Source organism: Erythrolamprus reginae, chromosome 2 (assembly GCF_031021105.1).
Source record: "Erythrolamprus reginae isolate rEryReg1 chromosome 2, rEryReg1.hap1, whole genome shotgun sequence".
Taxonomy (NCBI): Eukaryota; Metazoa; Chordata; class Lepidosauria; order Squamata; family Dipsadidae; genus Erythrolamprus; species Erythrolamprus reginae.
This window is the reverse complement of record NC_091951.1, coordinates 105,862,169-105,885,928: the sequence shown is the minus strand read 5'-3', so window position 1 is coordinate 105,885,928 and position 23,760 is coordinate 105,862,169. Positions and strand designations below refer to the sequence as shown.

At 38.4% G+C, this 23,760-nt stretch overlaps 1 protein-coding gene across 3 annotated transcripts in view; it reads left to right on the top strand.

The window, feature by feature from the left end:
* GRIA1 (glutamate ionotropic receptor AMPA type subunit 1) overlaps positions 1–23,760 on the top strand; it is a 309,938-nt gene that overhangs the window by 212,294 nt on the left and 73,884 nt on the right. For all 3 annotated transcript variants that reach the window (XM_070739030.1, XM_070739028.1, XM_070739029.1), the window contains exons 6-11: positions 7,037–7,198; positions 9,809–9,976; positions 14,357–14,461; positions 15,745–15,852; positions 21,850–22,056; positions 23,252–23,622. In XM_070739030.1, the coding sequence (XP_070595131.1) occupies positions 7,037–7,198; positions 9,809–9,976; positions 14,357–14,461; positions 15,745–15,852; positions 21,850–22,056; positions 23,252–23,622 (1,121 nt within the window). The remainder of the gene's footprint in view (positions 1–7,036; positions 7,199–9,808; positions 9,977–14,356; positions 14,462–15,744; positions 15,853–21,849; positions 22,057–23,251; positions 23,623–23,760) is intronic.

Below are 23,760 nucleotides of genomic sequence, written 5' to 3'. Positions count from 1 at the left end.
AGCATTCTATTTATTTATTATTAATTTGACTTCGATGCCACCTTATCTCATGGTCTTCGGAGAGGGGCGGCATACAAATCTAAGTAATAAATAAATAAATAAATGGGACTCAGGGTGGGTTCTATCCCCTTTAGCTGTGAACCAAGGATTATTGTTACTGTATATTTGTAAATTCCTGGTCGGAACGCATAGGTCTTCACAGAAGCTGACATGATATTACAGTATCTGTGAGTTCATCTAGGTTTGCAGTAACAGATAAAAATATAATAAGTGACATGTTTAATTTGTTTTATATCCTACCTTGCTAAACATTTTAATGGACTGCTGTTTGGGGAAAAGAAATGCCCCTGGAACATGTTTTTGCAGCAGGATTTTCAATCAATTAAAAAAAGCCATTAGTTTTAGTCTAATTTGACTTTTCTTCTATTGAAACTATTCTATTATATGTCTATCTTTAACTTTTAGTATGAGTAACTTAAAATTAAATTGTTTCATAAATAGTGAAAGAGTACGGAAATAGATTACAATATTTCAAATGGAAAGACAGATTCCTAACTATGTATATTTTAAATGTATCTTTCCAACCTCACCTATTCAGCATTGCCCAGGGAATCTGGCTCAGCTCTGCTGAGTTAATGCTACCAGATTGTATTAACTGCTTGCTTTTTGTTTTTAAATTTAATGGCCCACTTTTGAAGCTGTAGGGCAGTTTTAATACTAATGGGAATATATTTGCAATTGCTATTACCTATTTTTGCCACCTAGCTGGTTTTATGACTGTTTATTTATTTTTTTAAGCTAGCTTGCATGTTATCTTGTGGGCTGTTTCACATTTTTTAAATTCCAATTTATAGCCCATTCTATCCCTGGGCTTCAATTGATTAGGAATCATAGTAGGGAAAAAAAGGGGGGAAAAACCCTTACCTTTAAGGCAAACAATAGATCTAGAAAGAAAAAAAGAGGTCAAACAAAACAAATCAGAAAACATTTAATCATGCTATTTATAAATAGACTATCCTAGAATTTTAAAAGCTGTCCTTTTACACTCACTCTTCTTTGTACCTGTTATTTGCTATTTTTCTCCTGTACACAACGGCGAATTCTCACTCACATCTTAGGAAAAAGGATGGGAGTAGTTCAGTTTCTAATCTAGGCTAGGTAATGATAATGTAAAAAAAAATATAACTCTATTGAAATTTAACAAATCAGAATGACCTGCATGCTCCTGAACACATTTGAATTGCATATGAGTTAGCAAAACTGCTAGAAAATCATAATTAATCATATATTATCCTAATGTCTAAACTGGGCATAGTTTAGTTTAACTCATGGTTTATAAATAAGTCATAATGTAGAAGCTGACAAAAATTACCTTCTTTTTCACATGTTTTTGGTTGGCATTGGCTATAGTTTACTGATTTCTGACTTGATTTTTCACTTGTGAGAACAGAAGTATGATTTAGCATCTTGTCAAGTACAGTTGGCTTGTGTATGAAACTAAAAGGTTAACCTGCCAAATTTACGTAGCTTAAGGCTAAGCTAGACATGACTTTAAAGAAATGACTTTAACATTTGCATTGTTGCAAATAGGGATGGGATGAAAACTGGAGCACCATTAACACATTTATTCCTCCTCTGAAACCTCATTGGTGCTGATGGGCATTTAAACTTAATGCTACCTTTGAGAAGTGATTGTTTTCAAGACCACAGCAGGAAAAGGAACAACTTTACATTTCCCACCTTCTATTTATTATTATCTGCTATCTATTGTCTTCCTCTATGCTGTTCTCCAAATGCGCTATTCTCCCTGTGGATGCTGCCTTCTAAAAGCAAAAACCCAGTTAATGTCGTATCTAGATTAACTATAAATTGAAAGGTTAACAATACAGCAAGTGGTACTTGGGAATTCTGGGAATTGAAGTCCATAGATCTTAAAGTTGCCAGGTTTGAAGAACCGTAGTCTAGATGATCTTTACAGCCTTTTCCAATTGAATGATGTAATGAATGGCTAGTTTATATAAGGCTTTATATTCTTAACCAATGTTGCTTGTGGTGCCAACTAAGATTCCATTCTTACAACATTATGATTTCTTTCACTCTACGACAATTATCTATCGGGCTCTGAATCTTTTGTAATCCATTCCCCCCAAAAAGGAAGAAATAAGATCACACAAACAAAGCAGTATTCTAAGATGGGAGCTAAAAACTCAGTTTTACAATGGTCACAGTTCCATGTGGACCACAAGTTTTGGGAAGCAGTAGGGGCGGATTTTTTCTGGGGCCCTTAACCAGGGAAGATTTCTATACCTTTTCTAGACTGATATATCTTTTACATAATGATTGTCCAGTCTGCAGCTTTTTCTCTTTTTCTCCCATGGTAATTTCCATAGCACCCCCATACATAAATACTGTATCTCTTCCTTGAAACATGTCTGAAGATTCAAAAAGTCTTAGTTTAAAATAGTGTGGCTAGATTAATATCAGGACCGATTATAGTGAACAGAGTTTTCTGCTTCTGAAAACAATTCCATGAGTCATTTTTATACAGTGATCCCCCGCTCGTTGCGAGGGTTCCGTTCCAGGACCCCCCGCAACGAGCGGGTTTTCGCGAAGTAGCGCTGCGGAAGTAAAAACACCATCTGCGCATGTGCAGATGGTGTTTTTACTCCCACAGCGCTAGCGAGGAGCCGAAGATTGGGGGCGGCGCGGCTGTTTGCCGCCGGCATGGGGGGCTTCCTAGCAGCCCCCAAACCCGGGTTGGGGATCCGGGGGGCGCTGGCTCTCGGCGCTTTCGAGCTGAGTCCGGGAGCGAATTCGCTTCCGGACTCAGCTCAAAAGCGCCGATAGCCAGCGCCAACGAACGGCTTGTCCACGCTGGCTCTCGGCGCTTTCGAGCTGAGTCCGGGAGCGAATTCACTTCCGGACTCAGCTCAAAAGCGCCGATAGCCAGCGCCAACAAACGGCTTGTCCACGCTGGCTCTCGGCGCTTTCGAGCTGAGTCCGGGAGTGAATTCGTTTCCGGACTCAGCTCAAAAGCGCCGATAGCCAGCGCCAACGAACGGCTTGTCCACGCTGGCTCTCGGCGCTTTCGAGCTGAGTCCGGGAGCGAATTCGCTTCCGGACTCAGCTCAAAAGCGCCGATAGCCAGCGCCAACGAACGGCTTGTCCACGCTGGCTCTCGGCGCTTTCGAGCTGAGTCCGGGAGCGAATTCGCTTCCGGACTCAGCTCAAAAGCGCCGATAGCCAGCGCCAACGAACGGCTTGTCCACGCTGGCTCTCGGCGCTTTCGAGCTGAGTCTGGGAGCGAATTCGCTTCCGGACTCAGCTCGAAAGCGCCGAGAATGAACGGCGTGGGCGGGCGAAGGGCGGGCGGCAGCGAGGAGTTTGCGTGGGCGGTGGGGAAACTCCTCGCTGACGCCAGCAAGAGGGGGAAGACCCAGGGAAGCCGCCTAGCAGCTGATCTCCCGGTTGCCATCTACGCATGCGTGCCCATAGAAACAACGGGCACGCATGCGTAGATGGTATTTTGACTTCCGGGTTGAAAAATAGCGAAGTACCCTGTTCGCAATGGTTGGGGACGCAATAAACGGGGGATCACTGTATTTCCAAAAGCAAGTTCAAGGTGCTGATATTTACCTTTACAGTCTTACAATATTTATGATCTGAATATTTGAAATAAAACTTTCTATTATGACAATGCAAGCCATTCAGAAAATTGAAATCCACTGTTCAGCTCATCAAAGCAGGTGGATCATGTTGAAGCCTTCCTTTCATGTTCTTGAATATACAGATAACCAAGAAATGGCCTTCAATTTACACACAAATTCAGAAAAATTGAGAAAAAGCCTTGAAGACATGCAGCTGCCTCAACTATGGGTTCAGAGGGAAATTTCTGTCTGTTCAGTTGAGCACACTTTTAATATGTGGATTACTAGATGTGTTGGGATGACAGAATAACTACTATAATCCTGGTTTGCATGACCAAATCTGATTGAGCACTTAGGAGCAGTGCCAGAGACCACTGTATTGGGGAAAGTAAGATTAATCTGTACTCAACATATGATTTTATAAAACTTTTGTTTCATGATCTATGACATGATGAAACATGTCCATTTTTTAATAAGTTGACTGAGGTCATGAGAGAAAAATTGTATATTCCTGTGCAATATTCCATTGGAAGTTAGACACTTTGTCTATTGAATAATTCCCAGGAATACTCTCCCCCCCCCCCCATTATTCAGGCAGCTTTAATGGAAATGTGTCCTAGCTATTGGGACTGTTTCCTTTTTCACATTGAAATTCAAGTCACCATTTCACTTTTTTTCTTTTTCCTTGGCAGTAAAGGGTTGAAACGTATTCAACTCTACCCTTGTTAAAGGATAGCATAGTTTGGGTTTGGGTTCTTTTCAGAACAGTATAAATAATTCAGAGTGTCCCAAAACTGTGTGCGGTTCCATTAGTTCATGAATCAACATAAATGTGAATATCTTTTGGTCTAAATGCCTAGAATATTTGCTAGTTCTCTCATCTCTCCGTTTTTCCAATTTACTTCTGAAGCTAATTACTAAAACCAGGCTTGCTACTCCTCAGGGATGAAAACTGCTGTTGTCACTCTGTCTTGGCTCCATTGGCTTTATACACTTGGAACATACTTAAATCCTTGTGGAATGTGCAGGATAAAAATGCACTAAATCGAACAGATGCCACTACACAGTGAGCCATGTCTCATTTGCTCTATTATTCTTACTTCTCCGCAACCTGTTTTGTTCCACTGAATCATTTCAAAAATTGAAAAACCAAAAGCACTCAGTTTAGAATGAGTGATGTGCAGATTGGCCTAAGTCAAATCTAAATCTATTCAAGAATTTTTATTTATTTATTTGGAAATATTATATTGCTCGCTCATGGCAGCTTACAGGAAGTAAAAAAAAAACAATGTAAAAGAAATGATAATTAAACAAACAAACAAATACATAAATAATAAACCCACCACCACCACCACAGCAGCAACACCCACTCATATCAGCCATTTAATGGACTCTTTCCTACTCTTGATTCTCCAGGCCCACTGGAGGCCATCTTCAGGGCCTTCCAAAAAAGTGTCAGAGTGAACACCACTTTAATCTCCAGAGGCATGATGCCCCAGAGGGAGGGAGCCACCATAAAGAAGGCCCTTCTTTGCTAGAAGGCCCTTCTTTGCTGGGTCCCGCTAGACTAGAAATACTTCATTGGCAGGTGGGAGTCACAACATTTCTTACGTCCCCATTCTAGTGGGTCAAGTGGATGTGATCAGCAAGAGATGGTCCTTTAGATCAGTGTTTTTCAACCAGTGTGCCGCAGCACACTAGTGTGCCGTGAGACATGGTCAGGTGTACCGTGGGTAAATTAAACATGGGTCCCCAAACTACCATTCCTGCCAGAATATCCCTTTTGTGTTCATTGCAACAGGCCCAGGTTTGACACTAAGTGAGTATAAATACATTTAGAAACTATATTATTAACTATATGTATAATATGTACTGTGTTAGAGTGTCATTTTGGTTGGTGGTGTGCCCCAGGATTTTGTAAATGTAAAAAATGTGCCGCGGCTCAAAAAAGGTTGAAAATCACTGCTTTAGATAACCTGGTTCCAAACCATGAAAGGCTTTAAAGGTAACAAGCAGCACTTTGAATTGTACCCAGAAGCACATCAGCAACCAATACAGCTCCCAAAGGAGAGATAACACATGGGCACACTGAGGTCTGCAAAGAACCATGTAGATCACTGCATTTTTTTTAACCAACTGGAGCTTCCAGATGCTTTTCAAGGGCAGCCCAATGCAGAGCTCATTGCAATAGTCAAGAGAGGAGATGATTAGGACGTGAGTGACTGTGAGTCGGAATTGTTGGTCCAGGGAAGGGCATAACTGGTGCACAATTGTGCAAAGGCCCTTTAGCCACAACTGTCATCTGTTCAGAAGTTGCAAGTCCAGGAGAACCCCCAGATTACACGTTGGGTCTTTTTGGAACAGTGCCACCACATCCAAGGGAATCCAAAGGTGGCAATTCTCAATGGACCAAAGAACCCCAGAATCAGTTGATATTGACAGGATTTAGTTTCAACCTGTTGCTCCCCATCCCACCCCCAACAGCTTCCAGGCACTGTGAGAGCGAGGTCATATCAGCACTTAACTCACCATAGGCTGAGATATACAGCTGAGTATCATCAGCATATTTATGATGCCTCAGTCCATGGTGATAGATGGTCTCACCCAATGGCTTCATGTACATTTTTGAATAGAAATGAGTAGAATAGAAAGTACTGAGCCTTGTAGGACCCTGCAAAGAAGTGGGCGATGAGATCTACTATCACTTGTCTCCTATGGTATTAGCATAGACTGAGAGTGGCCACAGAGAAAGAATTGACCCAGAATAGCACAAAGCCCCCCCAACCCCCAAAGTTGGTTGACAGTATTGAAAACTGCTGAGAGACCATGCAGAATTGGCCTGTTCTTGCATGTTGTAGTGCTTATGTAACTATCTCAATTTATATATTCCTTGCATATACACCTCCGTGAATACTTTTCTTAATGTATTTCTTTATTTTTCAAACATATTTATTATGCAAATTGTACTATATTGTAGAAGATTCTGTTAGGGAAAGTCACATTATTTTGCTTGCACAAAGAACAAGGGAATCTTTTATATTTCTACTTATATTTATGGTTAGAGAAATAGGTATTTTCCTCACACAAGTCATTTTCATAGGCTCTCATTCTCTTATTTGCCCCTCGCCCTTTTCTTCATTAGTCTACAATTATTTTGAAAACTCCTTTGGAAAGTTATATATTTAAAATGTGTTAAATTATTTTTTAAATACCATTGTTGTTCTCGTTAAAAACAAATGTAATTTTCCATAGTACTTGGGGTGTAAAACAACTTTTGGGATATTTAGCTTATTGCATTTTTCATCAGTATTGGTAAAAATTCTGCTATAAAAGTTCACTGCCTATGTTCATCACTATTGTTGTTGCTGTTGTTGTTTCTCACTCCTTAGGGATTTATGGATATTGACCTGGGAAAATTCAAAGAAAGTGGAGCAAATGTGACTGGATTCCAATTGGTAAATTACACAGACACTATCCCAGCCAGGATCATGCAACAGTGGAAGAACAATGATGCCAGGGAACAACCTCGTGTGGACTGGAAGAGGCCAAAGGCAAGTGGTACTGAAAACCCATTTGTTTGAGGAGGTGTTAATGCCATTTTCTTGTTCCATGTGTCAGATTAGGGTTTAGGGCTTTTTTTCCCCATAGCAAATTACAGTGGAATTGGTTTCAATGAAGTTAAATTATAGAAAATACTGTTTTCTTTTGCTAAAATAGAGGGGACTTTCAAAATGAAGAATCCTCTTTTTGAAGCACATAAATATGCATACACACACATAAATCAGTGTAGTAATATGGTAGTAAGGTTTAACTAGGATCAGGTTTAAGAAGGTTCTTCCTTAGAAACAGAAACCAGCTGGGAGATTTTGGGCCAGTCACTGTCTCTGGGAGTTAAACGTGTGTGTGTGTAAACCTTTACTCTACTTCCCAATTGGTACTAGACCAGCGTTGTAGATTATTGTCTCTAACCTTCAGTGCAGATGTTTTCACTATAGAGTGAACTCACTTGAGCAAATAATAATACAGTATACATAGAACATATACAGATGCAACCAATAGTTGATCGCACAAATTATTATTGTTGTTGTTGTTATTATTATTATTATTATCATCATCATCATATATTGTTATTGTTGACTGGATTTGCTATTTTTATCCGCCCATCAAGTCCTTTCCAAGGACCTGGGATAGACAGATACTAATGTTTGACAATGTTATAAAGCTGCCTTTTGCAATTGATTGATGCCAACAGTGTTCAAGTGGTGTTCCATATGTTTTTTCATTTTACCCAAGGGAGCTATCACTAATTATACTATATTATATTATATTGTATTGTATTGTATTGTATTGTATTACATTACATTACATTACATTACATTATTATATTATATTATTATTTCATGTTATTTGGGTTTATATTGTGTCTAAGTAAAATTATGTAGAATAGGTATTTCAGTCTATAGGACCTCAAAATGTACGCAAATGTAATTATAAAAATGCAATGAGTTCCTCCTTAATAATGGCTTAACCTTGTTTGAACACTAGCATGTCCGTAACTATCCCTGCTTAGTTTCTTCAGATGTGCTTAACTTACAGACTATCCCTGCCCATATACTGTTGGGGATAGCTTGGGGAATTCTAACATTCAAAGTGCAACCCATCTATGGGAAAATAAGGAAAATTATCTGCAACTGTTTCTCTAACATTCAGTGTTAGGTTGTTTGGAAACAATATTGCATGTAAGTGGGATTTCAGTCTTTAAGTAACTTACATGTATTAATTAGCATTAGGATAACTAACAGAAATTTCATGCTTTGTTCTTCTGTTTGGGAGACTCTATACCAAATTATTTAATTAGTGGGGTGCTGAATTATTGTTTTGCGCTGAATTGAACAAATATATGATGCTATGGAATCTTTGGAACAAATAATTTTTAAAACAGAGTTCATTCTCAGAACTTTGTGTAGATGTGATAGAAAAATATACGCTCTGATGCTTACCTTCTCATAGATGCTTCATTTTGAAAAACTAAGTTCTTTTTCTCAACCTTACTGCGACAATATTTTAAAGATTGGTAAGTTGTATAGTAGACTGAATATAGCAGGGAAAGAGGGAGAGGGGGGAGGGAAATTTTCTGAAGATTTCATATCAAGGCAAACTGTTTTTTTTTTAATATAACCTGCAAATCCAGAAAGTCACTTTGTCATGATGCAAATCTGGAACAGTTAAAGACAGAGTCCAAGACTTTAGCTTCCTTTATAATTTTCTAAAGCCTGCAGCAACAAATCCTACAAATATTATAATGCATTAGATCCAGATTTATCCTCTACCCACTTAAATTAGACCCACTGAAATCAAGTTGTCATTATTATTCTGGCTATCTTGTATTTTAATCAGATAAAAATGACTCTCAAGGTAGAACAGATTAATTAAAACAGGGCTGAAAGCAAAATTAGCATAATAAGTAGGTTGTGCTTTGGAGTGTGCAGGAGTGCAAACTACTTGAAGCAGCTGCAGCTTTTCCCAGGAAATTATAATTGTTATCAATATTATTAGGCATAAAAATGTACCTACAAGTCACATTCAGCTACATCTAGCAAAATTCTATATGGCTTCTCATGGCTTATCAATTCCAGCTAAATTGGTATTTTAACAGATCTCAAGTGACAATACAAGATAGTGGCTAAGGTGCTGGATTTTGAGATGGGAAGCTGTAATGTTGTAGACATAGAAGTCAGCTGGGTGGCCTTGGGCCAGGCATTCCCTCTCATCTCAAATCAGTGTCAAACTCCTGTGATAAACTGGTTGAAAATTAAAACTCCTTCTTGGCTCATGCACTGAGAGCTGGCTTTGAGAATTGCAGCAAACCATGCAAAATAAGTAGTTCCTACAAGCACTAGGATAAATGCTATGAATAGCAATCACAACTTCCGTTCAAAAACCTACCAAATAATGCTGCTCTTTATTTTTGAAGCACCTGGTATTACTTAACATAATTGTTTTTGTGATACATTCAGTTGACATTGATATTAACCAAATAGCAGTTTGGGTGGCTGAATCCTGGAAATTGAAGATTTCTTGGTTACTGTTTTGGGAGAAGAAACAAACATTTCCCATATCAAGCCTAATAGCCAACATGCTTATTTTAATCTATTTTCTAGTACACATCTGCTCTTACGTATGATGGGGTTCGGGTAATGGCAGAAGCTTTTCAGAGTCTCAGAAAACAACGGATCGATATTTCCCGTCGGGGGAATGCTGGGGATTGCCTGGCAAATCCAGCTGTTCCTTGGGGACAAGGGATTGACATCCAGAGAGCTCTACAACAGGTTAGAAAATTAAAAAAAATTAACCCTGGACAGATGTTAGAATATCTGAATCACTATTCATCATTCATTATTTCATGGACTGTAAATCTGTATCGTGTTGTACTATTAACAAGGATGATCACTGAGTATTTATACTGAAATTGAATTTCTAAAGTAGTCTTGAGAAACCACCTTATTTAGGAAAAGAACTGTGAACATTTAGGGAGAGGAAGGCATTTTCTTTTCTTTCCTGAACTCTTCAAGCCTGAATTAAAATGTTTCAACAACCTAAAATGGGATTACAGTACAGAATTCATTACGTTTTATATTTTTTATAAGTAGATACTGGCTGTGCCAAAGATGCAGAAATAATATTATACAATTCTCCCTCGATTATACTGTATCAGATTAATGATGAGTAGCATATTTGAATGCTTCTTGTAGATAAAAGCTAGGTTGTTAGAAATATGTTTTGTCAACTGCCTTGTCCCTAAATTTACTTTTTTCCATTGTACAAGAAAAAAAATCCTATTACGATTTTGCATTGAAACAGAATCTGTATATTATACAATATATGCAATCCATTCAGTACACGTATTAAGAGAAGTGGGAATTTTGAACCAGAAAATATGTAAAAGTCGCTTTATTGGAGGCACTTAGCATTTCAGTGTTAAAATGTTCAGATTCTGAAAATATTATGAGAATAGAAATGTCTATGGGCAGAATTGTATAGCTAGCTTGCTCTTCACGGCAGTTGGCCAACAATTTCTGGAGAGCAGGAATGGGTGACATTGTCATCTCACCTCCAGCCTACTGAAAACACAATCTTTCCTTCTGTTTTGTTGTTTTTAATTTGGAGGTAGTTATTTCTCAGTTGGGACACTATCGCTAAGCAAAGCATGGCTTCACCACTTAGCAACAGCAGCTCCTGCAGTCCCAGTTGCATTTGTTATACAATTTTTTAAAAAATCATTAGACATCCCACATCCACGATTTGTGATTTCCTAATAGCTTCCTGGTTTACTTTCTTTGTCATAAACTAAATGGGAAGGTCACAAATGGTGATCATGGAACATTGCAAGTATCCAAAATATGCAACAGTTGCAAATAGTGATCATGTGATTGCCTGAATAGAGTAAGGGTCTGAAGTGCAAGGATTGGTTGTGAATCACCTTTTTCAACCCCATTGTAACTTTGAATAGTTGCTAAACAAATGACTTGTAAAGTCAGGACTAAGTGTGATTTATAAATTCTTTATAGTTTAGATTATGGGGATAACGATTTTGTTAGTAAGAGAACTACAGTCATACCTCATCTTACAAACCTAATTGGTTCCAGGGGGAGGTTCGTAAGACGAAAGGTTCGTAAGACGAAACATTGTTTCCCATAGGAAACAATGTAAAGTCAATTAATCCGTGCAACCAAAAAAAAAAACCCTGGAAAAAAATGCTGCCGCCCGGCTGTCACCTTTTAAAACAGCCTGGGGGCTTCTCAGCAACCTCCCGAACGCCGAACGCCAAACCCGAACTTCCGGGTTCGGCGTTCGGGAGGCCGCCGAGAAGCCCCCAGGCTGTTTTAAAAGATGACAGCCGGGCGGCGGGGCTTCCCAGCAGCCTCCGAACGCCGAATGTGGAAGTTCGGGTTTGGCGTTCAGCTTCGGGAGGCTGCTGGGAAGCCGCCCGGCTGTTTTAAAAGGTCACAGCCAGGCTGGGGGGCTTCCCAGCAACCTCCCAAACCCCGAACTTTTGCCGAACTTCTGGGTTCAGGGTTCGGGAGGTTGCTGGGAAGCCCCCCAGCCTGGCTGTGACCTTTTAAAACAGCCGCGCAGCTTTCTAGCAGACGCTGAACGCCGAACGCGGAAGTTCGGGTTTGGCGTTCGGCTTCGGGAAGCTGCTGGGAAGCCGCCCGGCTGTTTTAAAAGGTGACAGCCGGGCTGGGGGGCTTCCCAGCAACTTCCCGAACCCCGAACCCGGAAGTTCGGCAAAGGTTCGGGGTTCGGGAGGTTGCTGGGAAGCCCCCCAGCCCGGCTGTGACCTTTTAAAACAGCCGGGCGGCTTCCCAACAACCTCCCGAACCCCGAATCCGGAAGTTCAGCAAAAGTTCGGGGTTCGGGAGGTTGCTGGGAAGCCCCCCAGCCCGGCTGTGACCTTTTAAAACAGCCGGGCGGCTTCCCAGCCGTCTCCCGAAGCCGAACGCCAAACCCAAACTTCCGTGTTCAGCGTTCGGAGGCTGCTGGGAAGCCCCGCCGCCCGGCTGTCACCTTTTAAAACAGCCACGCGGCTTCCCAGCAGCCTCCGAACGGTTCAGAAAAAAATTGCCTCTTCTTATTAACTTTTTTCGAGTTATGAACGCCAAACCCGAACTTCCGGGTTCGGCGTTCGGAGGCTGCTGGGAAGCCCCGCCGCCCGGCTGTCACCTTTTAAAACAGCCGGGGGGCTTCCCAGCAGCCTCCCGAACGCCAAACCCGGAAGTTCAGGTTTGGCGTTCGTAACTCGAAAAAAGTTCGTAAGAAGAGGCAATTTTTTTCTGAACCCCGGGTTCGTATCTCGAGTTGTTCATAAGACGAGGGGTTCGTATCTTGAGGTACCACTGTAGTAAGATTCAGCATCTGCTCCAGCAATCTTACACTACTAACCAAAGCATACAAAACTTTCACCAGACCAATCCTTGAATACAGCTCATCAGTCTGGAACCCACACCACATTTCAGACATAAACACTCTAGAAAATGTCCAGAGTTACTTTACCAGAAAAGCCTTCCACTCCTCCACTTACAACAGACTTCAAAACTAGACTTACAATCCTAGGTTTAGAAAGCTTAGAACTATGTCACCTTAAACACGATCTAAACATAGCCCATAAAATCATATGCTACAAGATCCTTCCTGTCAACCACTACTTCAGCTTCAACCACAACAACACACAAGCACATAACAGATACAAACTTAATGTAAACCACTCCAAACTTGACTGCTGAAAATACAATTTTAGTAATCGAGTAGTTGATGCGTGGAACTCACTACCTGACTCTGTAGTATCATCTCCTAACCCCCAAAATTTACCCTTAGATTATCTACTGTTGACCTCTCCCTATTCCTAAGAGGTCAGTAAGGGGCGTGCATAAGTGCACCAGCGTGCCTTCTATCCCCTATCCTAATGTTTCTTTTATTTTTTACTGCATATGAATATTATTATATCTAATGTTTCTTCTTATTTTTTTCTTTTTCTTGTCTTCTTTCTAGTATCATGTATAAGAATATAATTATATCTTTACATATTTCCAATCACTGTTCCCTCTAAGGTGCGTTGCCGCACACCCAGCAACGGCCTGCTGCACAGCATTTTCCAATGCTGCACAGGAGCTGGGCGCAATTTTCCCCCGCCCAATAGCTGCTCTCTCTCCTTGGCAGGGCTAGTCTGCCACACCTACTGGAGCTTCAGCTTCCACGTGGCCCAGGAAGGAAGAGTCTTTGGAGAGGGGCGGCATACAAATCTAGTAATAATAAACTAAACTATAAGAGGCTCAGGGAGCCCCACTCACCATCCCCATAGTCTCCTGGCTGGGAAGAAGACAGACAGACAGACAGAGAGGTAGACTTGGCTGTAAGAGAGGATAGGGAAGGCAGGGAGGAAGGCAGGCAGGCACGGGACTGTGGGAACCTGCCGGCCATCCGATCCCAGTGCAGAGCCGTGTTTGGCAGGATTCGAGGAAGGGAGGAAGGTCAACAGCCTTACACCACCTCTGGGAGACCCGTCCCTTGTCAGCTGGGGCTTTAAGGGGGGGGATCTCCGACCATACAAAGCATGAATAAAAGGGGATCATTAGGAGAGGAACAATAGGCACATTGGTGTGCTTATGCAGACCTCTTAGGAATGTGGTGAGGTCAATAGTAAATAGTTTAAGATTAAAGCTTTGGGGAAGAAACCACAGAGTCAGATAGTGTATTCCAGGCATTGATCACTCTGTTGCTGATGTCATATTTCCCGCAATTGAGTTTGGTGCGGTTTACCTTAAGTTTGTAACTATTGTGTGCTCATATATTGTGGTTGAAGCTGAAGTAGTCATTGAGATGTGTTAAATGGTGCAAGTAATCTGCTTTACTTTGGCAAGATTTCTGTCTTTAGGTGATAAACAATAAAGGCATCTGCTTAAAAGAATCCCAAATGTGTCTTTCCTGGGTTTCAGAACCTGACAAAAAGTCTGAACTGGAAAGTTGAAATTACCTGTATCCAAATGAGGTTATGTCCTCAGTGCAGACAACTTGAAAAGAAAACAACTGAAGAAAAAACTTGATACGTATTGATCCATACATATATCCTTTGATCTGAGTTAAGAGGTGTGCGGAGATAGAAAAAAATTGTAACGATTGTCATCTTTTACCTCCTTATCCTCTTTTTATAGGTGCGCTTTGAAGGACTGACAGGAACTGTCCAGTTTAACGAGAAAGGACATCGAACTAATTACACCCTTCATGTTATTGAAATGAAACATGATGGGATCAGAAAGGTAAACCTGGTTAGCTTGGGAATCGAACTTGTTTCTGAAAACATTGATTCCCTGCTGCCGCTTTCGTCATGACTTAAAACATTTGTGTAAATAAAGCATAAAATGGATTTATCTCTGGCACTTATTTTTGTAGTATAGGATTTGAAACCTTTTTCTCATGAATTTCTATTGAAGTAAATTTGGGGTCTCTTCAACTTTTAGAAAGCATAATATGCAGATTCTTCACAGACTGGTTTCTTTTCTTCTCTAACACTTCCTGGAATGATGTATCATGAAGTATCAGGAAATTTAGGTGTGAGAAAAAGCTGCTTTGTGAAGAGTCAAATCAAATCAAATGTTATTATTGCAATCAGAGATCAACATATCTTGTGAAGGGTCATTCTGTAAGCAAGTAAGTCTTCCTTGAGATTAAATAAAGTTGAAAAAGATGTCTGAGCCTCTATCAACATTTTTTAAAAGTAAGTAATCCCTCCATAACTTCATCCATTACTCTGGTAGGTATTTTTATAGATTCATCTTTAATTTTTAATGAAATTAGGATTACCCTTAATCCTGGAATGAAAAACTAAACAATATAACACAATGGATTTTAAGCCTTTTAAGTCTATCTCTGTTGCTTTTTTAAATTGATAATTATGACCTGTGTATTCTTGTGGTATATTTTAATTCTGTAAATCCAAAATTCATCAGTTAGTATTTTTTTAATATTTAATATGAATTTAAATGTAACATTTTCTCTCAAAGCATTTTAAAAAGTAAATGTATTAATCTTTTAAGAACTGTGACTTCACATCCAGAAAATTGAAATGTGATAACTTCTGATACTTTTCCTAAAGGTATTAACAATAGATTAATTCCCAGATGATTTCCTATTGCCAGTAAAACTCATCTAATCTCTGAATTAAAAAGATACAGAGTCATTGGAAGTTTAAAATTTTGAGGAGAATTTGTGCATGGTGATATGCAAAAGGAGAAGGTGAAAATATGAATATCAGATCTATCTCAAAAAATATTAATATAAAATATATGCTTTCATTAATCTAAACTGCACCTAAATACATACATAAAGTACTTACATCTTACACTTTTCCTTTGTCTTTAAGATGTCTGTAGAAAATCAATAATGCCACAAATTTTGAAATGTAAAAAAATTTCTGTGTTTGAAAAATAGTGGATTTATTTTCTACAATATTTACCACAAAGTTTTCTCAAAATATGGAATCTCAGGATATAGAACAATGAGCTTTTCCAAAAATGTACAATATTCTGTTGATTATTTCTAGATTGGCTATTGGAATGAAGATGAAAAATTTGTTCCAACCATCACAGAACAGCAAGGTGCAAATGAAACACATCTGCCGAACAGGACCTATATTGTCACAACTATTCTTGTAAGTATTCTGATACTGAGACCATTATCTCAATAAATTCCATCCTAGTTTTCTTTCATTTAAAATGGTGTACCATTTCAGAAGCAAAATATTTAAAGCAAAAGCATTTAAAGTCTTGCCACATAACTAAAATTATCAAGCCGTATACGATGGGAATGAAACTGAATAGTTCATAAGATATCAATTCCGTATGATGCAGGGGTTAAATCCAGGAGGTTCTGACAAGTTCTGGAGAACTGATAGCAGAAATTCTGAATAGTTCGGAGAACGGGTAGTGGAAATTTTGAGTTGTTTGGAGAACCAGTAGTGAAAATTTTGAGTAGTTCAGAAAGCGGGCCAATACAACCTCTGGCAGGCCCTAAAGTGGGTGAGAATTGAGATTTTGCAATATCCTTCCACCAGGAGCAGGGAGGGAGGAAGGATTTTGCAATATTCTTCCACCAGGAGTGGGGAGGGAGTGGGGATTTTGTAGTAACCTCTCCTTGCCATGCCCACCAAGCCACACCCACAGAATGAGTAGCCAAAAAATGGATGTCATAACTGGTATGGTGTTTCTCAACTTTAGCAGCTCAAAGATGGGTGGATTTCAATTCCCAGAATTCTCTAGCCAGTATGGAAGTCAAAGGATTTACTGTTTAAGATGTTGGACTAGAACTAAGGAAACCTAGATTGAAGTCCACCTTTTTAATGAAAATTACTTGATGGCTTTGAATCCAATTTCTCTCTGTTGACACTTCCCTTGATACTTGTGGAAATAATGAGAAAGCTTCCCCATCAAATTCCTGAGACAAAAAGCAGGATATAGAGCTAATAAATAAATTCCAATAATAAGAAGCTGAAAAAATAGACGCTGTAAAAACTGCTTCTTTCCTTATCATTGATATTTTTTTTCTTTTTACTGCCCTACTCATGTATTTTTAATGAGGAGAGCTGACCCTGACATGGAGAAATAAAAATATATTTTTTATATTTAAAAAGTCCCTAAACATAGGGAACAAATTTGATTCGTAATAATAAGTTCCCCAATTCAACATTTTCAAGTAGCCGGATAAACATCTGACAGAACAGAAGTAAAATGAAATTTAGTCAGCCTTAAAAGCTTGGAAAAGGAGCTTGTCATCTATCATGCTATTATTCCGTAATTATATGAGATTCCTCATAAACATTTCATAAATAGATGTTTAGTACATGATTGGCTAGAAATTCAACCTTCTACAAATATTCATATGACATTTGGATAAGATGGCTATGGATATTTCCTACAGCAGCTGTTGTGATTCCTGAGGCTGAAAAAATGTGCTGTGATTAAAGCTGGACATCAGACTTCCATTTCAGTTAGATTTGGAGGCAAATTAGGTTATTATTTCCTGAAAAAAGATTCCATGCTTTCCCTGAATGACATTTTATATCTACAATATGTCTGATATTGACACTTTAGGTTAAAATAAGGAATGTCTCTTTTCGGAGGTTTTTCATGTAGAAGCAGGTTAAGAAAGCAAATCATTTAAAACTCCTTTTCAGTTTCTCCATTAATTGTATAATCGCGAGTATGCCTAAAAATATTTTTCCTTCAATACTAAGAAATAAATTTGCTCGCCATCTTTTGTATGCTTATGATGCAATTATTCTCTTTAGAACTTTATGGTGTAATCTCCAAGTGCTTAATATCAAGGCATATTAAAGAAAACCTGGTCATCTACTCTAAAACAAAAGGAGTTTGTTTAATAAAAAGGCATGTAAATTATTATAAGTGAGTGATTAAAAGTATCAGTAAAGACTTCAAATATCTAAAAGTTACTTTTCATTTATAATTGTAAGAAACAAATTAAAAATATCTTGGCTGATAGTAATCAGGGCATAGAGACTCCATTTCTGTTGCCCTATCAATATCTTGCTATATGAATATAGCCATTACATAGTTCAAAAGAATATAGGCATTCAAAAATAATAAACAGTTTGTAAATAAATATAATTAAAAGAAAATATAGCAAATCTATTATACTTTGAATATAAAACAGTTCAATTAACTAAAGGTGTTATTCATTATAAAAAGATACAGACAGTACCTATACACTAAGTAAAAATGACCACAAGTACTGATATTAATCAAAAGTCATGCATAATGTATAATTCAAAATTTGGAAAATTCAAAACTCCCATCCCAATTAATAGTTGCATCCTGAAGGTATCTTCAGAATTGAAGTACCTCATAGAACAGCCTACTGAATTTTAGAAAATGTTTCTGGATAAGGATCCATGCAAAAAAGAAAATATTGAGAATTCTATTCACTTTTAGTGTTGATCCTAGCCTAAGTTTAATTTTAATAACTCCCATCTGCCAAAGAACAGAGAAGCTTCTCTATATATCTTACTTGCATTTAGTGTTACAGTTTGAGAAATGTTGTTTTGAGTAAGAATAACTAAATAATTGATAAATTCGGTATCTATATAAAAATGATAATCACTTAATGCATGAATAAACAAAATTTTATATACAAAAATCATTTCCAATTTACATTGGTTAATAGAATATCCTGCAATTTCACCAAAGGCATTAATCAAATTCAGCAAAGCTGGAATTAAATTACTGTACAAGACTCAGAGATAAATAATAAAATATCATCAGCAGAGAATACCAATTGATATTCTAATTAATTATACAAAAATGACAGCGAGTATAATTTTGTCTAATAGCACAAGCTAGGTGTTCTAAACAAAGATTCAAAGGAAAAGTGGAGATCTCTGCCTAGTATTTTTAAAAGATTTAAACATTTTTAAAAATGCCATTTACCATCACTTTATTGAGGGTCCCATAAAGATTCTGAACTCATTTTATAATTTTCTCTCAGCAATTCACATGGAGCTAAGATGCACAACATCCAATTTAGTGTAGTGATTAAGGCACCAGTTGAAAACCAAGAGACTTAGTTCTAGTCCTGCCTTAGGCACAAAGTCGCTTTCAGCAATAGGAAGAAAGCAATGGAAAACCTTGCTAAGAAAACTGCAGGGATTTGTCCAGGCAGACCCCAGGAGTCAACACTGACTTTAACACACACACACACACAAAGCATGTATGTGTGCAATTTTCTCTTTCTTTTTGTTTAAATCCCCCAAATTTTCCACCAACTGAATATTATCTGAAATGTGTCTAGTTTTGATAAAGCCCCCTTGATTATTTTGAATATTTTGTATTATTTCTTGAAGTTTAGATTAATCAGTAAATTGGATTGATAATCAACACAACACATATGATTTTTAGTAGGTTGTGGTGTAATGGTAAGGAATCCTGCATTAAATGAAGATGATTACTTTCCATTATCAAAAAAATATCATTAAATGAAAATATGTTTTATGAATGGGCCTATCAATTAAAAATCCTAGATCAGTGCTTTCTCAGAAATTTTTAAGATTTCCCATCTACTAACTGGGGAATTCTGGAAATTGGAGTCCACACATAAAGTTGCTGAGATTGAGAAATGCTATTTTAGAGGACTTGCCAAAGTTAATTTTGTTGCTTTCCATTTCTATTGCTTATAGCTGTTGCTGTTTAGACAACAGCTGCAAGGGGTGTCAAACTTGTGGCTCACAGACCAGATATGTCATATGTTGGCGCTGACCCCGCCCAGTTTAGTGAAGGAAGAAAAAAGTCTGATATGTCACATGACACTGCCGTGATGCCATGAGTTTGACATTCCTGCTTAAGAGTAGTGAGATTTTAACTCTTATCCATTAACAAATAAATATACTTATGAATTGTTTAAGTCTTGGAATAATTTTCTATAGACTACTAAACTGATTAATTCATGTTTAATTTAATTTTGCTTTGTTGTTTCTTATGCTTGTTGAAAAAATTGGTTGAAGTGATAATTATTGAAGTAATAATATGGCTGAGCTTTGTAAATCAGTTGCTTTTGCACGAAAAGGCACCCATGGAATCTTCTTTATGGAATTCATTGATTATGGTATTGGTCACAGTGGTAATGGTGGAGCTCCAGACAGCAGCTGTCTCTCCTTCCTTAAGCTATTCATAAAGCCTACTGAGAACATATCACTTTTGTCCTAATAATGATTTTAAACAAAACCATCAAAGTGCTTAGGCACAGTCTACATTTTAGATATTTTCTTCGAAACTATTTATTATGTACTTACTTGTTTATTTCCATTTTGTATGTTGATTAAATAAATGGACCAGCCATTTTAAATTTTAATTTTAATAAGAAGACTCTATAGGAGTATGCACACTCTTTCTCCATTTCTAGGAATAACATTCCGTTCTTGTCTTATCTACGCTGTCTTAGTATTCCAAAGCTTCCTATCTTTTGTAGCCCTCTATAGAAAAATGACAGCTTGACCAGCAAATCTTAAGATAGAAGCTTTCAGCATAATTCTGGCTTGTCATTCTTATATGTTCGTATAGAATCACAGATCCTCATGGAGCAATTCTCTGTACTACCTCCCACGTGATGTCAAAATCTTCTCTCCAATTTTAAGAGGAAAACAAAAAGGGTACAATGAACATTTTAACTGGGGAAGATTTAATGTCAATCTCTCATGGGACCTAAAAAGATATCCTCATTTGCCTGTCTGCAGGCTGACACAAATGATATATCTCCTTTTCTTCTGCTACATAAAGACTGAGCATGATGGCTTATAATTAGGCTACCCTACTTTTTGTTCATCACCTTGAATGACAAGTACTGAGATGTGCATCCCACCATTTATGTCTATGGAGTCATCCAGGTCATGGTTGTCCCAAAGGTGCTTTTTTCAAGAGGCAATTGGACTTTCTGGTCCAAACCAGAACATCCTGTTGCCTCTTGAAAAAAAGCACCTTTGGGACATGCCACCATTCAAGGATTTCAACAAATTAAAACTCATTGTAGGACTGGAAACTAATGTAAGTTCTACAACAAAAGATTTTCAATGTTTCAATTGTTTTGATGTCAAGAAAATATCAGACTCAAGACTGGGATATAATAAGTACAGTGTTCCCTCGATTTTCGCGGGTTCGAACTTCGTGGAACGTCTATACCACGGTTTTTAAAAAATATTAATTAAAAAATACTTTCCTTTTTCTTCCCCTATACCACGGTTTTTCCCGCCCAATGATGTCATATGTCATTGCCAAACTTTCGTCGGCCTTTAAAAAACATTTTTTAAAATAAAATTTAATAAATAAACATGGTGAGTAATAATCTAAATGGTTGCTAAGGGAATGGGAAATTGTAATTTAGGGGTTTAAACTGTTAAGGGAAGACTTGGGATGCTGCTCATAGCCAAAAATGGTGTATTTACTTCCATATCTGTACTTCGCGGAAATTTGACTTTCGTGGGCGGTCTCAGTTTAAGTTTAATCAGATTTGTATGCCGCCCCTCTCCGCAGACTCGGGGCGGCTCACAGCAATAGCAATACAATGTAAGACAAATCCAATATTTAAATTAATTTAAAAAACCCCACAAGTTAAAACCAATCATACACACTAGCGTACCATGCATAAATTTTATAAGCCTAGGGGGAAGGAACATGTCAATTCCCCCATGCCTGACGACAGAGGTGGGTTTTAAGGAGCTTACGAAAGGCTAGGAGGGTGGGGGCAACTCTGATATCTGGGGGGAGTTGGTTCCAAAGGGTCGGGGCCGCCACAGAGAAGGCTCTTCCCCTGGGTCCCGCCAAACAACATTGTTTAGTTGACGGGACCCGGAGAAGGCCAACTCTGTGGGACCGCATCCCCCTTGGAAATCGAAGGAACACTGTACTTTAAAAAAGTCATAACTTTATTTCCATCATCCCAAAATGCACAAATGGGGTAATATTTAAAATTAAAGGGAACATATACATGTTGAATGTATTCTGACAGCATTTCTAGAGCACTTCAGTAGTGGAAACATTTAACTTAGCATTTCACATCAAACGCAAAGATTTTAACATTATGCAAAACTGTTTTAATTGCCAAAACATTGAATCATTGATCATGTTACTTCCTCTGTTTTTCTCAGGAATCTCCATATGTGATGCAAAAGAAGAGCAATGAACCATTAGAAGGAAATTTGAGATATGAGGGATATTGTGTAGAATTAGCTGCTGAAATTGCAAAACACGTTGGCTACAACTACAGCTTGCAGATTGTTGCTGATGGAAAATATGGTGCTCGAGATTCTGAAAGTAAAATGTGGAATGGCATGGTTGGAGAGCTAGTCTATGGAGTAAGTTTCTAGTTCTGAATAAGTGATTATACAATATTATTATTGTATTATAAAAGCTAATTATGCCAGAGCATCTTCAAAGGTATTGTTACTATAATTCAACACCAGTGGCACGTTTGCATTCAATTGCTGCTGTTACTTGAGATTATTCTTTAAATAAGGGCAAGAAAAATATGAAAAACTGTCTTAAACATTGTGAAAAATACCATATAGTTAAAAGCAAGTCATTTGATTCAGCAATTTACAGCTAACTGTATATCTCCATCTTAAAATAAATGGGAAGACATCACTCTCCTGGGACTTTCTAATCTCCTGATATATATATTTTTTTAAGAGGGTAGGAATAGATATTAAGGAATATCATAGATCCTGCACTGGGACATCAATTATTAAAGGATCATATCAACAGTTTTCATGAGATGCAATAAATAATTATTTGCACAAAAAGAAATAGTGAAACCACATTTGGATGATTCTTGTTTTTCACTTATAAAGTGATATAAATCCAAGTATATCTGTAAGGCAGGGAAGAATATGATATAAATCAAATTAAAATATCAAAAAAAATTAAATTGTACTTTTAAGATTTTCAAATTGTTTGTATACATAAAAGCCAAACTTCTTAGTAATATTCTATTCCAGTGATGGCGAACCTATGGCGAGCGTGCCACAGGTGGCACAAAAGAGCCATATCTGCCGGCACGCAAGCCATTGCTCTAGCTCAGCTCCAGCATGCATGTGCACACCGGCCAGCTGATTTTTGGCTTGCACGGAGGCTCTGGGAGGGTATTTTCAGCTTCCAGAGGGCCTCCAGGGGGCAGGAGAGGGCATTTTTGCCTCCTGAGGCTCCAGGGAAGCCTCTGGAGCCTGGGAAGGGTGGAAAATGAGCCTACTGGGCTCACCAGAAATGGGCTGTTTACGACTTCCAGAGGGCCCCCGGGGGGCAAGGGGGGCTGTTTTCACCCTCCCCAGACTATGGGTGTGAGCTCTTGCACGTGCATAATAGTACACACGTGCATGCATTTTCAGCACCCGAGGAAAAAAAGGTTTGTCATCACTGTTCTAGTATCTTAAATATATATAATGCCATGCTTCTTCCAAACTCATGCTTTGCTTTCAAAAACTTCATGTATTCTCAATATAGTATTTTGCAGATCTTCAGAATGTTCTAACGCCAACCTTCCTTTTTTTTCAGAGAGCTGATGTGGCTGTTGCACCATTAACTATAACTCTAGTGCGAGAAGAAGTTATAGACTTTTCCAAACCTTTTATGAGCCTGGGAATATCTATCATGATTAAAAAGCCTCAAAAATCCAAACCTGGGGTATTTTCCTTCCTGGATCCTTTAGCTTATGAGATATGGATGTGCATAGTTTTTGCCTATATTGGTGTCAGCGTTGTGCTCTTTCTGGTTAGTCGCTTCAGCCCTTATGAATGGCACAATGAGGAGGTCGAGGAAGGCCGTGACCAACCAGCTAATGACCAGACCAATGAATTTGGGATATTTAATAGTCTGTGGTTCTCCTTGGGAGCGTTTATGCAACAAGGATGTGATATATCTCCAAGGTTAGTAATTTATATTAAATATGCATTCTTTGGTGATGAGATTGCCTCTTCAGATGCTGGGAAATAGTCGTCTTCTACCATGTTTTCCAACTTTAGCATTACATCTGATTGAAGTGGTTGAACCAGGATATAATTGGC